Source organism: Manis javanica, chromosome 13, assembly GCF_040802235.1.
Source record: "Manis javanica isolate MJ-LG chromosome 13, MJ_LKY, whole genome shotgun sequence".
NCBI classification, from domain to species: domain Eukaryota; kingdom Metazoa; phylum Chordata; class Mammalia; order Pholidota; family Manidae; genus Manis; species Manis javanica.
The window spans coordinates 67,299,681-67,315,157 of record NC_133168.1 but is presented as its reverse complement, the minus strand read 5'-3'; the positions used below and the strand labels follow the sequence as shown (position 1 = coordinate 67,315,157).

At 41.9% G+C, this 15,477-nt stretch overlaps 1 protein-coding gene across 3 annotated transcripts in view; it reads right to left on the bottom strand.

The window, feature by feature from the left end:
* AKAP12 (A-kinase anchoring protein 12) overlaps positions 1-15,477 on the bottom strand; it is a 92,508-nt gene that overhangs the window by 24,784 nt on the left and 52,247 nt on the right. Inside the window, exon 1 of one of the 3 annotated variants that reach the window (XM_017673971.3) lies at positions 685-925. The exons of the other annotated variants lie outside the window; for them this stretch is intronic. Coding sequence (XP_017529460.3) covers positions 685-709 — 25 coding nt within the window. The 5' untranslated portion in view covers positions 710-925. Of the gene's footprint in view, positions 1-684; positions 926-15,477 lie in introns of those variants that run through there. 3 annotated transcript variants of the gene reach the window in all.

Sequence of the window (15,477 nt, the reverse complement as noted above, 5' to 3'; positions counted from 1 at the left end):
ATAAATGCATTCTACAAATTTGATATATGTATCTTACTTGCCAGCGGTACTAAATATAATTTATACTCAGCCAGATTTTTAGAAAGGAATCTCAGGAAACACGTTTTTACTACCCATTTTGCCTAAATGCTGTTGCCTGCTACCCAATCTCATAGTACTATGGCTTTATTAAAACCACCACTTAAACCAGACCTAACCATGTAGCGCCCCTGTCAAGTGTACCTTCATTGAAAGTTCCTGATGAACAAGTCAAAATGCTGAATACTGCAATTTCTCAAAAACAGGCATATAGTTTTTTATGACTATAGGGAGTGATTAAGTTAAGCTTTCCCAGCCTGTTTTCAAGTTCACCCCAATCTAACATGTTATCTATTCAGTTGGTGCTGTAGTTCCTCTGTCCCCAGGGGGGAAAAGGGTACAGGAACCACCCCTAACAAAATAATATTCAAGGCCTCCCCCTGAGCACAGTCAGGAAGATTCCTGCACAGGCAAAAGTTTGCTCATCATACTGAGCCAGAGAGAATGCTGTTCTGATCAAAGTGTCAGCACACTGAGAGCAATAAACGCCAGTCAGTCTCCAGCCACTGACCCGGGGGGCTCCCACGCAAACGCCTGTCGGAGGGAAGAAAGCATTTGCTCCACCTGTCACCGAGGGAGAGCCCCGAGACTTGGCTTCTGCCTTACCTGTGATGGTAACGATCCCCAGCATATTTAGTAGCGCGCCTCCGGAACAGAAGAGCAGGGGGTTCCCTGCCCTCCTTTGGCAGTTGGCTGAAGCAGCAGAGGGTCTTGCCAACCCCGTGCCTTCCTGCTGTGATCAGAAAGAACTAAGCGCCAAGCCGCCCTTAGAGGACGAGGGAAAACTAAAACTTGCCTTGCGAGCTGCCAGCAAAGAGCGGGGCGAGGATGCATTTCAGCGGCTAATTATAGGAGGACCTCCGCTACGCCCCCATCCGGGTGGGCGAGCTGGGGGTCTGGTCCCGCCCCCGACGCGTTCCGGGACTTGGCACCGCGCTCCGGTCATGTGTTTCATTTTGCAGCAGAGGAGCCCTCCCTGTAGCTGGTCTCTGTTAGTGGTCAGTAAAACTCTGGAGAGAGACCCAGGGAGGGTTTAAAAGTTGCTGAGATAAATAAGACCCAGAGCCAGCAGCATTTTATCTAAACGGTTACTTCATTCCTGGCATCGACTTACTTCTATCTCAGTTTTTAATACTCCTTAAAGCAAAACACCGCAGAGATAATAAAATTCTACTGCCATTTTTTAACGCTGTATTCTCTATCTTTACGTAGGCTTAAAGGCTGATGAGGTGCAAAAGACTGTTCCCTTTTTAGCACCTATAGTATTTTACATATTCACCCTCTGCTTGTGACACACACAGGAGAAGCACTGATCTGAGGATTAGCAACTCTCAGTCCTGTTAAACACCTGAACACTTTGAGAAGGGCTGTTCCAGGGCAGCCTTTGTGTCATCAATACTTGATCAAGGCAACTTTTTTAAAAGCCCAAATACTTGAGTATTAGATCTGTATTTTTTTGGTGGTTGAAATTAGCTACATTTTTTTATCAAACCATGCCACATTCCAATATATAAAAACTATCGCAGCTCTAACAGACAAGCACATGACATGGAAATCATTAGGAGTCTATGTTAAAAACTCACAAAATTTAAGGCAGCCCTAAATTCTTAAAACCTTTTTCCCCGTAACATCAGAATTGTTCTACGTAAGGGCAGAAGAAGGTGATAAATGAGTCTTTCGGTTTTGACACACTCCTTTGCTTCTCAACAGGTCCTCTACGCCCCCTGGGGTTTGTTTCCTTTCCATCCTTCCCCTATTTATCACTTCCTGTCTTGCCTCTCTGATCCCAATTAGCCGAGACTCTTTCCCTAAGCAAATAAAAGTAAGGTTTTACTATTGCTCCTCTCGTAACACCGTGAAGAACAGATCTTGTTCATTACTGCCTAGGAGGCAGGGAGGGCCCGGGGTGGACCACAGTGGCCAGAGTAAGGAGAAAGGCTGAGGGTATCAGAAAAAGGAGCACAAATATGAGTCCTGACGGCTGACAAGGCTCGAAGTTGTTCCTTCTGGCCACCAGGGGGCTCTGAGGACCATACTGAAGCCCAGACTGAGCGAAGTTAAGGCGGCATCGTTGGAGCAATCCAACCTTGTCACAACAATCAGCCTCATCCTCTCCATAGACCGGATTTCCCTCATACTCAGGCAAACACCCAACCTGGTCTGGTCCTAAGTCCGCGCGGGAACACGGAATGATGCACCTTGTCCTGACGCCTGCGAGCTGACTCCCAGAGCAAGCCACTTGGCTTCCTAACCTTTTATCTTCCCTGGAGAAGTCTTAACTTAGGTTCACAAATTGCTTCAGTTGTAATGAGCGCCTGGTGTGCATGTAATGCTGCTGATGTAATGATCCCGCTGCAGTCCACACAGCTAATGGGTCGGGGCAGCTCTGCATTCCTCTCCTGCCCCGAACCTGGGCCCCCAGCCCCAGCCCTGGTTGTGCAGATGATGATCAGAGACTCTGGAGGCAGCACCGGTAGGTCTATGTGAAATGAGTGACCTATAGCTTTCCCAAGTGGGTGTATCAGCACAGACACTGTGCCTAGGCAGCGCTCGCGCTCTTGCGGAGTTGTCCCAGGAGCACAAGTGACCTCGGGATTCTGAGGTGTCAACTGGGCATCGTTTCTCAGCACCAGCTGTTGGAAACAGCACACGGCTATCACCTGGTTCTGCCTCTGCAATAGACATGCTCCACTCACTCATGGGTGCATCCGCTGGTTCCGACCTTGCTTGCTACGCTGCCAGCTCCTTTACTTCCTCTAAGTCCAAATTCTAACAGGACAAGCAACAGCTGCTCCACTGAGCTGGACAGGAAGAAACTCCACTAGTTAGTTACAAATTTAAAGCCTAAGGCAATATTTAAAAAGGCAAATATATTACTGTTCAGTTTTGTCCCTTAAACTTCTTTCTTCCTTTCTATGACACCGGTAAAGAATACTAACATATCTGATTTGATGCTCTTAAAAGAGGCAGTTCAAACCATAAGGCAGAACAAGAGATCAGGTGGCAAGTTGTTGATTCTTAGCAGACAGTTCTCCTTTGATCTCCACCTCTAAGAGGAATCAAGGGTAGGGGATGTGGCACAGCTGCCTGGTAGGCCTCTGTATGTCTGGGTTTACAAAGAGAAATCATCAATCAGTATAAGAGCAGGACTAAAGATCAGACCGAAGGTCAGTGCACAATGCAGGGAATTTTCTTTTGTTACTATTTCTATTCCCCTTTTGTTTTTGTTAAATCATAATTTTAGAGATCATCACCCAAAGCAAAAACAATGGCAAATGTTTGCCTTATCATAACTAAGTGGATGACAGAAAAAGTGTTTCCCCAACCTTAACAGTTTATGCAACAAATATTTACCAAGTTTGTGCTCTGATGACTAGGCTAAGCACCCAGGGATACAATTAGATATTGTCCTTGGTCTCAGGGAGCTCAGTCTTGGATGGCAAGACACACCTGGAGACGCAGGCAGGCACACTCCAGTTCAGCTCACTTCAGAGGACGGGGTGTGTGACGGGGCAGCCCTATCTGGGGCGCAGAGGAAGGCAGCCCCTGTGGAGGGAGCAATGTGGGCAAAGGCAAGAAGACCAAGACATTTAGGGAATCATGACACTTCCCTAATAGTTCTTGGCAACTAAAAGCTCACAGTCTACTCGAGAAAACCAGGGGAGGGGAAGGAAGGGACGGAGATGATTACTGACATCAAGCCAGAAACACTATATTTGAGGCCAGATTACAAAGAGTTATGGATGACATCTTAAGAATTTTCTAACAAACTACACAATTTAAAAATAGGCAAAGGATTTGAGTAGGCATTTCTCTAAAGTAAATACACAAATGGCCAATGGGTACAAAGAGATGCTGAACATCACTAGCCACTAGGAAAATACAAATCAGAATTACAATGAGGTGCCAATTCACACTCACCAGGATGGCTATAATCAAGAAGACAAACAGTAACAAGGAATGGAGAGATCAGAACCTTCCTGTTGTTAGTGGGAACATAAAACGGTGCAGCTGCTCTGTGAAGCAATCTGGCAGTTCTTCCAAATGCTAAACATGGATTTACATATGACCCAGTAATTCTACTACTAGATATATACCAAGAGAAATGAAAACCTACGTCCACACAGGAACTTGTGCAGGAATATAGATAGCATCATTATTCTTAATAACCAAAAAGTAGGGGCAACCCACATGTCCATCAACCAATGCATGGATAAATAAAATTTGGTGTATCTGTACAACAGAATGTTATTCGGTAATAAAAAGGAATGATTTATACATGCTGTAACATGGATGAACACTGAAAAAATCTACTAAGTGAAAGAAGCTGGGCACAAAAGAGCACATACTGACATATTGTTTAATTCCACCTACATGAAATGTCCGGAATATGCAAATTTATACAGACATAGAGTAGACTAATGGTGACCTAGAACCAGAATGCTGGAGAGAGAGGGAGGGACCTCTAACAAGTATGGAGCTTCTTTCTAAGGGATGAAAAGGTTCTAAAACTGACTGTGGTGACTGATGGCTGTACAAATCTGCAAGTATACCAAAAACAATGGGAACATATACTTCAAATGGGTCAATTGCATGGTATGTGAATTTTATCACCTTAAAACTTTTTTTTTTAAGAATTTTGTATTAGTTCTGAAGGCTTCAGGGAATCATTGGAGGTTTTGGAGCAGACTGACACACAATGTGAACCGTAATTTAGAGAAGGTAACTGGGCAGTCATGATGTGGAGGAAGAAACTCTAGAAATGGAACAGATAGAAACCGTGGTGACCAGGGTGAGGAAGGAGTCCAAAGTCCTATCACGTGCCTACTGCAAGATGCCCGAGGCACAAAGAGAAGGCAGCTGAAGCCTGGCAAATCTCTTGAGATCATCCGAATAGAAGGATGTGACATCAGAAAGGTCTGGAACTCTAAGGAAGAGGAATCTGGAAAAGCACCCTGAGAACGGACAGAGATCAGAGGCAATCGAGGAGAAAGTGCATTCAGAAACCAAATGTGGACAGGATGAAAAGATGGAAATAGCAGTCAACAGTGTGACACGTCCCAAACCGGTGACACAGGATGAGAACTGAAGCAGCCTCACAGTCCGAGAGACCAAGACCAACAGGCAAATAAGTACAATAAAGGAATTATTTATTCTCTGTGCTGAAAGGGGTCAATACACCAGAACGGGCATCCATCCTAGGCTCATAAATTTCTTCCAGGGAAGCTTGAGTATTAACCCCAAATAAGAGCATCAGAGAACTGGAGAAATGGGCTCACACACCCAAGCAAGCCCTCGCCATCTCCTTGGATTCCTTTTCAACCAGGCACATTTCAGTTGGAGGAAAATAAACCAAAATCCAGTGAGGTCTGTAACCTCTGGATGGAAAAGGTCAGGTGAAATCTAAGGGGGCACCGTAATGCCACTGTTACACCTTTAAAATGGCTCAAGATCATCTTTTTACAGCATCCTGGATAACCATGAAAGAGAAGATTCATGTATAGACACTGAATCTAAATAACATAATCAAGTTACATACAAGATGGGCAGTTTTTCCTGGGCTCAGCATGTTTTCAGGTCTCTGCCCCACGCTAGGAACACAGACAAATATCGGTTAATTGAATTTTATGGTCCAGTTGAAATGCATGTTTATACAGACATGGTTATTTCAATGCAAAATCCTCAAGACAAATATGAAAAATAGCTCTTCAAAGGGGCTGTTGTAATACAATAAAAAAGCGAAAGGGGGATTTAAAAATTACTTAAGACAATTTTTTTAAAAGAGGGGAAATAAAATATTTAAAAACTCAATCCAAATAATAAAAGAAATATAAAATAAGTGTTATTTCTCCCTTACTGAGTCCACATATTGTTTTATTCTTTGATTTGGCAATTCTATTTTTATGAAATATACCAAACTAGAGAGCACAGATTTATGTATGAGCATGTTTACTGCTTGGATTGTACACTACTTAAAGGACCTAAGTCTTCCAACAGCAGGAAAAAGGAATATTTAACCCTTCATTGGAATACCTGGCAAAAACATGCTTGAAGCAGATAATGAAAAGGAAAATTCTTACATTGATATATAAATCTACACACCTTTGTTCAGGGAGAAAGTGGAATAGAAATTATATTTTCTGTAATTCCATTTTGCTTTTTAAAATGCATATATACTTGAGGCTGAAGTAAAAAAAGAGCCCAGAAATAAAATAACAGAAGCTAACCACAGTGAAATTAAGGGCAATTTGTCTCAGTATTTTCTTAACCTTTCAAAAATCTTCTACAACAACTTTCTGCTACTTTTACGGTTTGAATGTGAGCACATTCAACACCTGGCTCTGGGTTATACGGGGTGGTTCAGCACTGCCAGACCTTGAAATTTAGAATAATACCTCTGATTACCTTTCAAAAATGCAAAGTAGTCTAAATCATGATCTTCAAGTCTCCAATCCCTGAAACATACAAATTAGCAAGCAAAGCAGACTAAAGTTAAAGTGTAATCTTTAAAAAATTATAAAATAAGAAAGAACTTGCTTCTCTATCAAATCTGGTCAGTACATGAATAGGAACCAATTCTTTCCTGGTTGACATGTTCAAACACTCTGTTCATCTGAAAACTGACCACCCCTGTCTTTAGTATAATCAAAAGAGACCTCCATAGTCTGAAAAGCTAGCTAGTTCTGGCTCTTCTGTTAGCTATGTGGCCAGGGGCAAAATATTTAAGTGCCTGGGTTTCAAATGATGGGATAACACATATGTATCACAGTAATGTTATTCTGAGGTACAAGTGAAGGTTAACACTAGTGCTTTCTAGAAGCAGAATAGATAGATGTGTGCTATTATGCTCACTTTACACCATGCATTTGTCAGCAGAGGCAATACTGCCTCCAGTGGGATGAAAACTGGTTCATGAAGAGGAAGCTCTGCGTGCATGAAGCACAGAGATATATATGGTACATAAACTGATACACAGTGTATGTTATTAAAATTTCACGGGGATGTGACATTAGAAAAATGTTTAAGAAGACTCCTTACAGAGATAACAATGAAAAAGGCTGAGGAATACCGCTTTAAGTATCAGTAAGTCTCATTTTAAAGAATCCTTTGAAAACTACCTCTGGAAAAGTAAGAATGCCCCTCCATCATTGATTTTCAGAAATGCATCCTGATAATAGAAGCATTATCTTGGGCCAGAAGTAATTAACCGGAGCCTTCTCTCCTCTTAACCAAAAGGAGTGGGATGGAGGGGCAAGCTGAACAAGGCTCAGAATAATGCTGCCTCCGTACCCAATACCCACCGGTACTCCACAGCTCTTCCCCTGAATTACAGTGCTGGCCCCCAAGCAACGCACAAGGGCGACCTTGAGTTTTCTAGGACCCATATTGAAAAGAATAAAAAGAAATGAGGTTAATTTTAATGTAATCTTATTTCGGCCAATATTCTATAACATTATGTCAACATGTACTCAATAGGAAGAAATGGTATTATACATTTTTTTATACTGAGTCTTTGAAACTCAGTATGTATTTTATACAAAGAGCACATCTCAGAAACAGGATTAGCTCCATTTCCAGTGCTCAACAGCCACATATGGCCAGCAAATAGCTCTGCAACAATAAACGTAACTGAATATTGCCCCCTTCCAGCTAACTTCTTTCCCAGTGACAATTCTATCTCTGCTTTAATCTCTTTGCCTCCCAGACAGAAATTACCAAGACATCCAATCACAGGACTGCCCTCATTTCTTCAATGCCCCACTTAGAGTGGGCGCCTTCGTTTCCCCCAACTCTCAGAATTATCCAGCATAAGCCCATATCCTGTATTAAGGCCTTCCCACCCCCGCGTTACTGAACTCTCCTGCAGGGAACACACTCCTGCCTGACATAAACCTCACTTGGTTTTATTCACAGGTGGGTTCCTGGTGGTCTCTAAGTGGCGAGGAATTAAATGCGCATTGATAAATTTCATTATTACAACTGCCTTTTACATTGTCTCTTAATTTGAGTTAATATATTTGAATCTATTGTTTTTGCCACCAACTTTTACTGCGATCGTACACAAGGGTAAAGGGCTTAAAATGATCGGTGTGTTACTTAAGCGGTCAAGTATATTTAGATGGGCTTCAAAAGTACATACAAAACAAAAATTGACACAGATGAATTAAATATACTTAATCTGTAGTCACAGGAATTACAATTGATGTGAAAAGACAGCTTTTTCTACAGATGTACAGTGTGATAAGTAGAAGTGTACAATTTTCTTTTTTTTTTTTTTAGTCCAAGTAAAATTTACTAGCTAGGCAAAGTAAATTCTGGGTGGCAGCCAATTTAACTTCTACTGCAGAAAACACACTCCTGGCTCACCAAAAATTAATACTTAAATTCCAGGGACAGAGAAAGACAGAAAAAAGACAAGAAATTTGCAGTGGCAACTGGCTTGACTGCCCCAGGAAAGCTGCATCCTGGGAGGGCAGTGAGGACAGTAACGCAATTTATGCCACAGAAATCCCCAAGAGCCTCGGTGGGCCTACAGCAGGAAGACGGTTGAAAGACTCCAGACCTGGATGAATGGGTCAATAAGATGAGGTATATACACACAATGGGCTGTATCACTCAGCCTTAAAAGGGAAGGAAATCCTATCATAGACCACAAAGCAGATGAACCTTAAGGAGAGACATTATTAAGCAAAACAAGCCAGTCACAAAGACATATGTTCATACATGGCTTCACTTACGTGAGGTACCTGGAGGGGTCAAATTCATAGAGAGTAGGTGGGTGGCTGCCAGGGGCTGGGGGGAGGAGGAAATGGGGAGCTGTTACTGGAGGGGTACAGGTTCACCACTGCAAGGTGAGGCTCTGGAGAGGGATGGTGGTCAAGGCTGCACAATGTAAATGTACTCGCTGCTAGTCATCCGTGTACCTAAAAATGGTTGAGACAGAACATTTTGTGTTATGTGTATTTTATTCAAGTTTTAAAAATGTATTTTAAAACAAGACCCTCTAAGTCCCCCCTCCCACACTATGTACGGCCAGGCACTGTTCACTCACCAGTCCCAGGAGACAAGAGGTTTATATCCTAAACGCATGTCCAGACTTCGGGGGTGGGGAGCACTGGCGGAGGCAGGCACCCCTGCCCCCCGAGGGCACCATCATGGAAAGCAAGTGGTGTTTACACACCCCACTCCCAGACTCCCCCCCTCACTAGGCTCCAGAACAAAGCCTGCGCACTCCAGGAAAGAAGAATCCTCTTGGGGGAATACAACCAGCCCAAGAAAAGAGATTTTAAGACCAAGCAGATCACCCTCCAGGTGTGGCAACCAATGACCCAAGACACATAGCTTTCAACCAATTTTTAAATAAGACAAACCAGCCCCAAATCAGTCATGTAATGAAAACATCTAATATGAAAGGCAAAGAAGCAACATGGAAGAGACAGAGAAGCTCTGCAGAGAAATGAACTTTTAAAGAAATCCTCAGGGAGATAAAAGATATTGTAGCCAAGAAAAAACAGGATGCTTTAAAAGGGGGTATTAGAACAAAGAAAAACCAGTTCTTAGAAATTAAAAATAGAATTAATAAAATGAAATCTAGTCTTGAGGTCTTAAGGATGTTTTCCCAGAAAATAGAGCCAAGTACTACAGAGATAAAAAAAAGGGGGGGGTGGGGAGGTGGCAGGGGGAGATCTTAATTAGAGCAATTCTAGAAGGTCTAAAATCTTAATAGTAATTCCAAAAGAGAACAGAGAAAAAGATGGGAATGGAAGAAATAATTTCCCAGAAGTGAAGGACATGCATTTCTAGCCTCAAAGACCTCATGAAAACCCAGCATGTTGAATAAATGGATCCACATGGAGACTCATCAGTATGAGATCTTCAGAAGACTAAGGACAGAGGCCTTAAGAACCAGCGAGGGAGTAAGAATCAGAATAGCATCCAATTCCGAAGTAATACATTTATCAAGTGACACTGATAGAATCCAAATGTGAACAGAGTAGAAATCAATGCACCTGGGGGAATGTTTAGGGACAAGAGTTGACAAGCATGAGAAGAATGTTGCACTTCTGTAAAAAGTTCATTCACTGAGCTTAGACGGGGGAGCACAGAGCTTGAAGGGCATCTTGGGGGCTTTGCAGGAGGTCGTTGAGGTGCAAAACCTGGTCCCGCTCTAAGGCCATTCATTCTGCTGGAAACTATGAATCTTCCATTTTATTTATAACATACAATACATCAGAAAATGGAAGTTCTCATATTCTTCCCTCTACCCACTGTGCTGTGTAAGGCTGTGTGCTTTTATAATCATGATGAGTGTAACACCAAAAGGGGGACTGACAATCCCACCATTAGAAACACCTATCAGCACACATTGGTATTTTCTTTATTTTATCTGACTTTGACTCATGTATCTCCTCTAAATGTACTTATCCCCTCTGATCAATTCTTTGGAACATAATACTTGGTGTCAGGCGGACTAAGTTGCTCTCTCATTTTAAAGAGTTTGAGAATAAACGACCCTTTAGAAAGGTTGGAAATAATAACAGTGAAGCCCAGTTATGTTTGGCAGGCTTCCATCAAGTACATTCATATTTGAGATTCATACATACATGTCCTGGCATTTTGCTATTAACGTGAGGCAGCTTATTTGTGCTGGACATACGTTTCTAGAGAAGAAAAGATTAAATAAAGGAAAGACATGAAAAATGTTTTCAAATATATAGAGGGCTACCATGTGGAAAAAGGAGGTGACATTGTTCCATGCAGCTCCAGAAGGCAGCACTGAAACAGAGGAAATAAGCTGGAGGGAGGCCTATTTTCCCCCAGGGGAATAACTGGCTTCCATGTAGGGAGACACTCCCCAAACCTTCCAGTATTTAGGCAGAAGAGCCCCCTGCAAGAGGTAGGAGGCCGGTGCAGACAGCCTCAAAGTTCCCTTTCACTAAGGCAGAATTCTGAATGATCCCAAACCTGATTTTCCAGTTGGTCAATCACGAAGGCAAGATATGATGGGCTGGATCTTGTCTCCTCCAAATTCATGTTGAACCTCTAACCCTGAGCACATCAGAACGTAACTCTATTTGGAGGCAGAATTTTTAAAGAAGTGATTAAGTAAAACTGAGACCTTCAGGGTGGCCAGAATACATTCTGACTAGCATCCTAGTGAAGGGGATTGTGACAGAGAGACAGCAGAGATGGGCAGGCAGAGAGAAGGGCATGTGAGCGCACTGAGGGAACATAGCTATATGCAGGCCAAGCTCAGGCATCAGAGACACGAAACCTGATAACGAACTGCTGTTGCTCAGGTCACCCACTCGGTGGTAGCTTGTTATGGCAGCCCTAGCAAACTAATACAGCAGGACAATCACCTTGTGTTTGGTGTCAGTCTAAATACCACACATCCATGTTAAGATATGTTAAAGCAACCAGTTCATTCAATTAATTAAATCTGTCACACATTGCTTTTCACCAAAAATAACTAATGCACGCATTGTTTAACAGTGGGCCAGAGGAGGTCTACTTGATCCTTCCACTGTGCTGACACTAACTACAGCACTTTGCAAAATTCAAAGTATGGTATATTCAGGAATAAGAATCAATGGATAGGCTAAAAAGTCGCAGAATTTAAGCCCAGAGAATATATCTTTTGGAAATTGTCAGAGCATCCTTTTATGTCATATAGGGAAATTGTGCTCTAGAACTCATCATTGCCAGAGCCATTTGGGGGCTGTTGTATCAGGTAAACTGGGAGCTGTTTTAAGGATGAGTCACTTTTTTTTTTTTTGAGAGGGCATCTCTCATATTTATTGATCAAATGGTTGTTAACAACAATAAAATTCTGTATAGGGGAGTCAATGCTCAATGCACAATCAGTAATCCACCCCAAGCCTAATTCTCATCAGTCTCCAATCTTCTGAAGCATAACGAACAAGTCTGACATGGTGAACAAATTCTTACATAGTGAATAAGTTCTTACATGGTGAACGGTACAAGGGCAGTCATCACAGAAACTTTCGGTTTTGATCACGCATTATGAACTATAAACAATCAAGTCAAATATGAATATTTGTTTGATTTTTATACTTGATTTATATGTGGATCCCACATTTCTCCCTTTATTATTATTATTATTTTTAATAAAATGCTGAAGTGGTAGGTAGATGCAAGATAAAGGTAGAAAAGATAGTTTAGTGTTGTAAGAGAGCAAATGTAGATGATCAGGTGTGTGCCTGTAGACTATGTGTTAATCCAAGCTAGACAAGGGCATTAAAACAAGGATGAGTCACTTTTTGAGAAAACACCAAAAGGATTTTTATTCCATAGTATAATGGCTAAAATAATTAATGTTTCTGCTAGTGCCTTAGTCATAATTAGAGAACCATTATGAGGGATCACCTCCATCCCTCCAAGAGAAAGGGTCTCAGTCTTCATATACTATATGTCATGTGGCCAAGTCTTTAGACCATCTCACCTACGTTCCTCCTTAAGCCGGCCAGAGTATCAACCCTCTTCAAAGAGTGGACAGAAGTAACCTTAATATTATAGCCATTTAGAAGTAAGTCTTTGCAGTAATTGAAGATTGACTGACAATCTTTAGAGCAAGTAGATATTAACCAACATCTTTCACCCATTCTGGGTGATACCAAACCTTAACATAATTCTGATCTTCTCCCATATAGGGGGAGAGATATGCTACCTCGTAGCCTTATGGAGCTACTTATCCTTCTTGCATACCTGAATGATTACATATCAAGACAGTCTTGAAAAAATTTCCTCTCTTTAATTTCTGTTCATTAAACTACAACTTCAAATCTAGAAGATGGCTTTTAGGATAAAACTAAAAAGAAAAAGCATGCAAGTGTTTTTGCAGAAAGGCCTCATGAAATTGCCCGAGGTCACCTGAATGTCTTCAGTGGCTAATCCATCATTTGGTTTTTAATGCTTATCTGACTAGCAATACTGATGTTACTCAGTCATAGAATTTCAGAGATAGATGAGGATGCTCATTTTACAGAGGAAAACCTGATGCTTGTGAGACGGTGGGATGTGTTCAATGCAAGGTCACACAGAAACACAGTGATTAAAGCAGCCTTACTCATGTGTTCATCCTCTATAAGGAACTGATCATGAAGGAGGGTGAATTGAAATCTTACCCCCTCCGCTCGCCCTCCTCGCCTTTTCTCATGGTAGAAGGGAAAAATCAAGGGTTGTTACACTGTCAGACTTGACTGTAGTTCAGAGGAAAGAAGTGTCTTCTCTATACAGCTTGGCTGTTAATTACTAAAAAAATACACCCGTTTCTTTACAGATGAAAATAGTAGAGGATTTGTACAGAAATTTGTCAACAACATGAGAGGAAAATAGTAGAGGATTTGTACAGAAATTTGTCAATGACATGAGTAATTTCAGAGAGGCACATGAAGAGCACAGCCGTGGGACAGAGAAATGGATTAAAACCAGTTCCCAGAAACTGCCTACTACAGTACTTCTGCCCAAGTTCAAGGCCTATGTTGTGAGTGCTCTCCCTGGCTTTCAGATCATTACAAAACAGGATACAGCTGGAGAAAATGTCATACAGAAATACTGCATTTGAAATACGAAAGTGCGGGGGAGGGGAGCCCTCTCTTTGTTGAGAACTCATATTTGATAGCATTACTGGGAGGTCAGGGTCTGATTTCATGCTTCCAGGCAACACCTGAGTAACAGTAAGCACCTGGGGGACCCCAGCATCGTGCTCGGACAAGCACCTAGCTTTGTTAGTGCTCGTGAAACCAAGGAACTGGAGTGGGGTGTAAATCTAAAAAGCTGCAGCATTTACACAGGAAATGCATTGCTATAAAGTGGGAAGATAACACATCCCCCTCTCCCATGAGTAACAATGTAATACTGTTAACTCTAACTTAAAATGGTGACTTCATTTATTCCAATATTTTCTGAGCGCTTACCACGTCAGACACTGTTCTATACTCGTGGGGTTCAGCACTGAACGATACAGAACCCCTCCCCTACTCCCAAGAAATCTCTGCTGGCTTATATATATTAACGTATTCTTATCTTTTGGCAGAGGTGGAGTTAAGAGGCAGGCACCTCAAACTCCAGATGTTGGCAACTGATGTGGAGAAAAATAAAGGAGGGCTAGAGGATGGTAATTTAGGCGACAGGCATGTCTTATGAGAATACCAACAAGGTACCAATTACGTCATAAAGTGCAACAGAAAAGGGATTAATCATAAAAACAATTCTTCTCTGAGTCAAGAAAGCCTCTCACAGAAAAACAAGTCTATTTGAGGGGTGAGGGTGGGGAGTGGCCACCTTTACAAAAACCTGGAGCTGTTCTCAGGGTCCTCACTGTCCAGATAAAAGTCACTATATGGTCCAAAAGCAAAGAACTACTTGTAACTCCAGGATGGATTTTCTGTAAGGTCACAAGATCCACAGGGAGGGGTGTGATCACTTGGCAGTCACCATTTGGCCTTTCCATATCCCAAAGGCACTTAGACTCCAGGAGCTGGAGGGTTCAAACAGCAAATTTAATAAAAGCAAAGACAGTGACTTGAAGCACATTAGAAAAATGAAATTCTCCGGTGTTGCAAATTAAGCTTTAGACAACTGAGCAATGGATCCACCATTTTTGTCACTGTATCTGGGGGGAAATACCCAGATGCAGAAAAGTGGAATTCTATGAAATGCAAGAAATACATTTTCTAAAATATTTCTGCTTTTGAGTGACAACATTTTGGGGGTTTTTTTGGTCCCCCTTGGGGCTGAGGGCGTGTTTTCCAGGATTGCCTCCAGGATCAGGGCAGGTGTAACAGTGGTGGGCCACGTGCATGGTACCCTAGGCAGCCTCCTCACCAGTCTGCTTAGCAAAACAAAGCCTGTTCATCTGTTTGTCTGGCTGATACTTTTCATGCAGTTGGCCCCAAAGTGTCAAATGCCAAGGGCAGAGCCCCCACGTGCTGCTCCAGTGTTGCTGGTGTTAAATGTCCTCACTCTGGGTATGCAAATAGCACAAGCACATGTGAACAAAAATTAAAAAGTCGAGAAGAGGACCACCATTGTTTGTTCACACAAACAAATGTGTCTTGTGAAGATGGAGAAAACATGCATTCACATCCTTTAAAATGTTTGCTGTGTGTACTCTGCGGAAAGGCAAATCTCAAAAAGTAACAGGAATAACTATTTGTGAAGAACAAATGCAAACTCATTAAAGACCTCAGACATTCCCATGATTATAGGTATATGGCAATGAGCTCAGCAGGCATGTTATTTAACAAATTATGTTATTATCAAAACAAAGAATGTCTTGAGTTTTTTTATTTTGTAATACTGTGTTTTCCCATCTGTTTGGGAAGAAAATAATCTGCCCAACAGACACCAAGATTGAATTTAAAAAAAAATCTA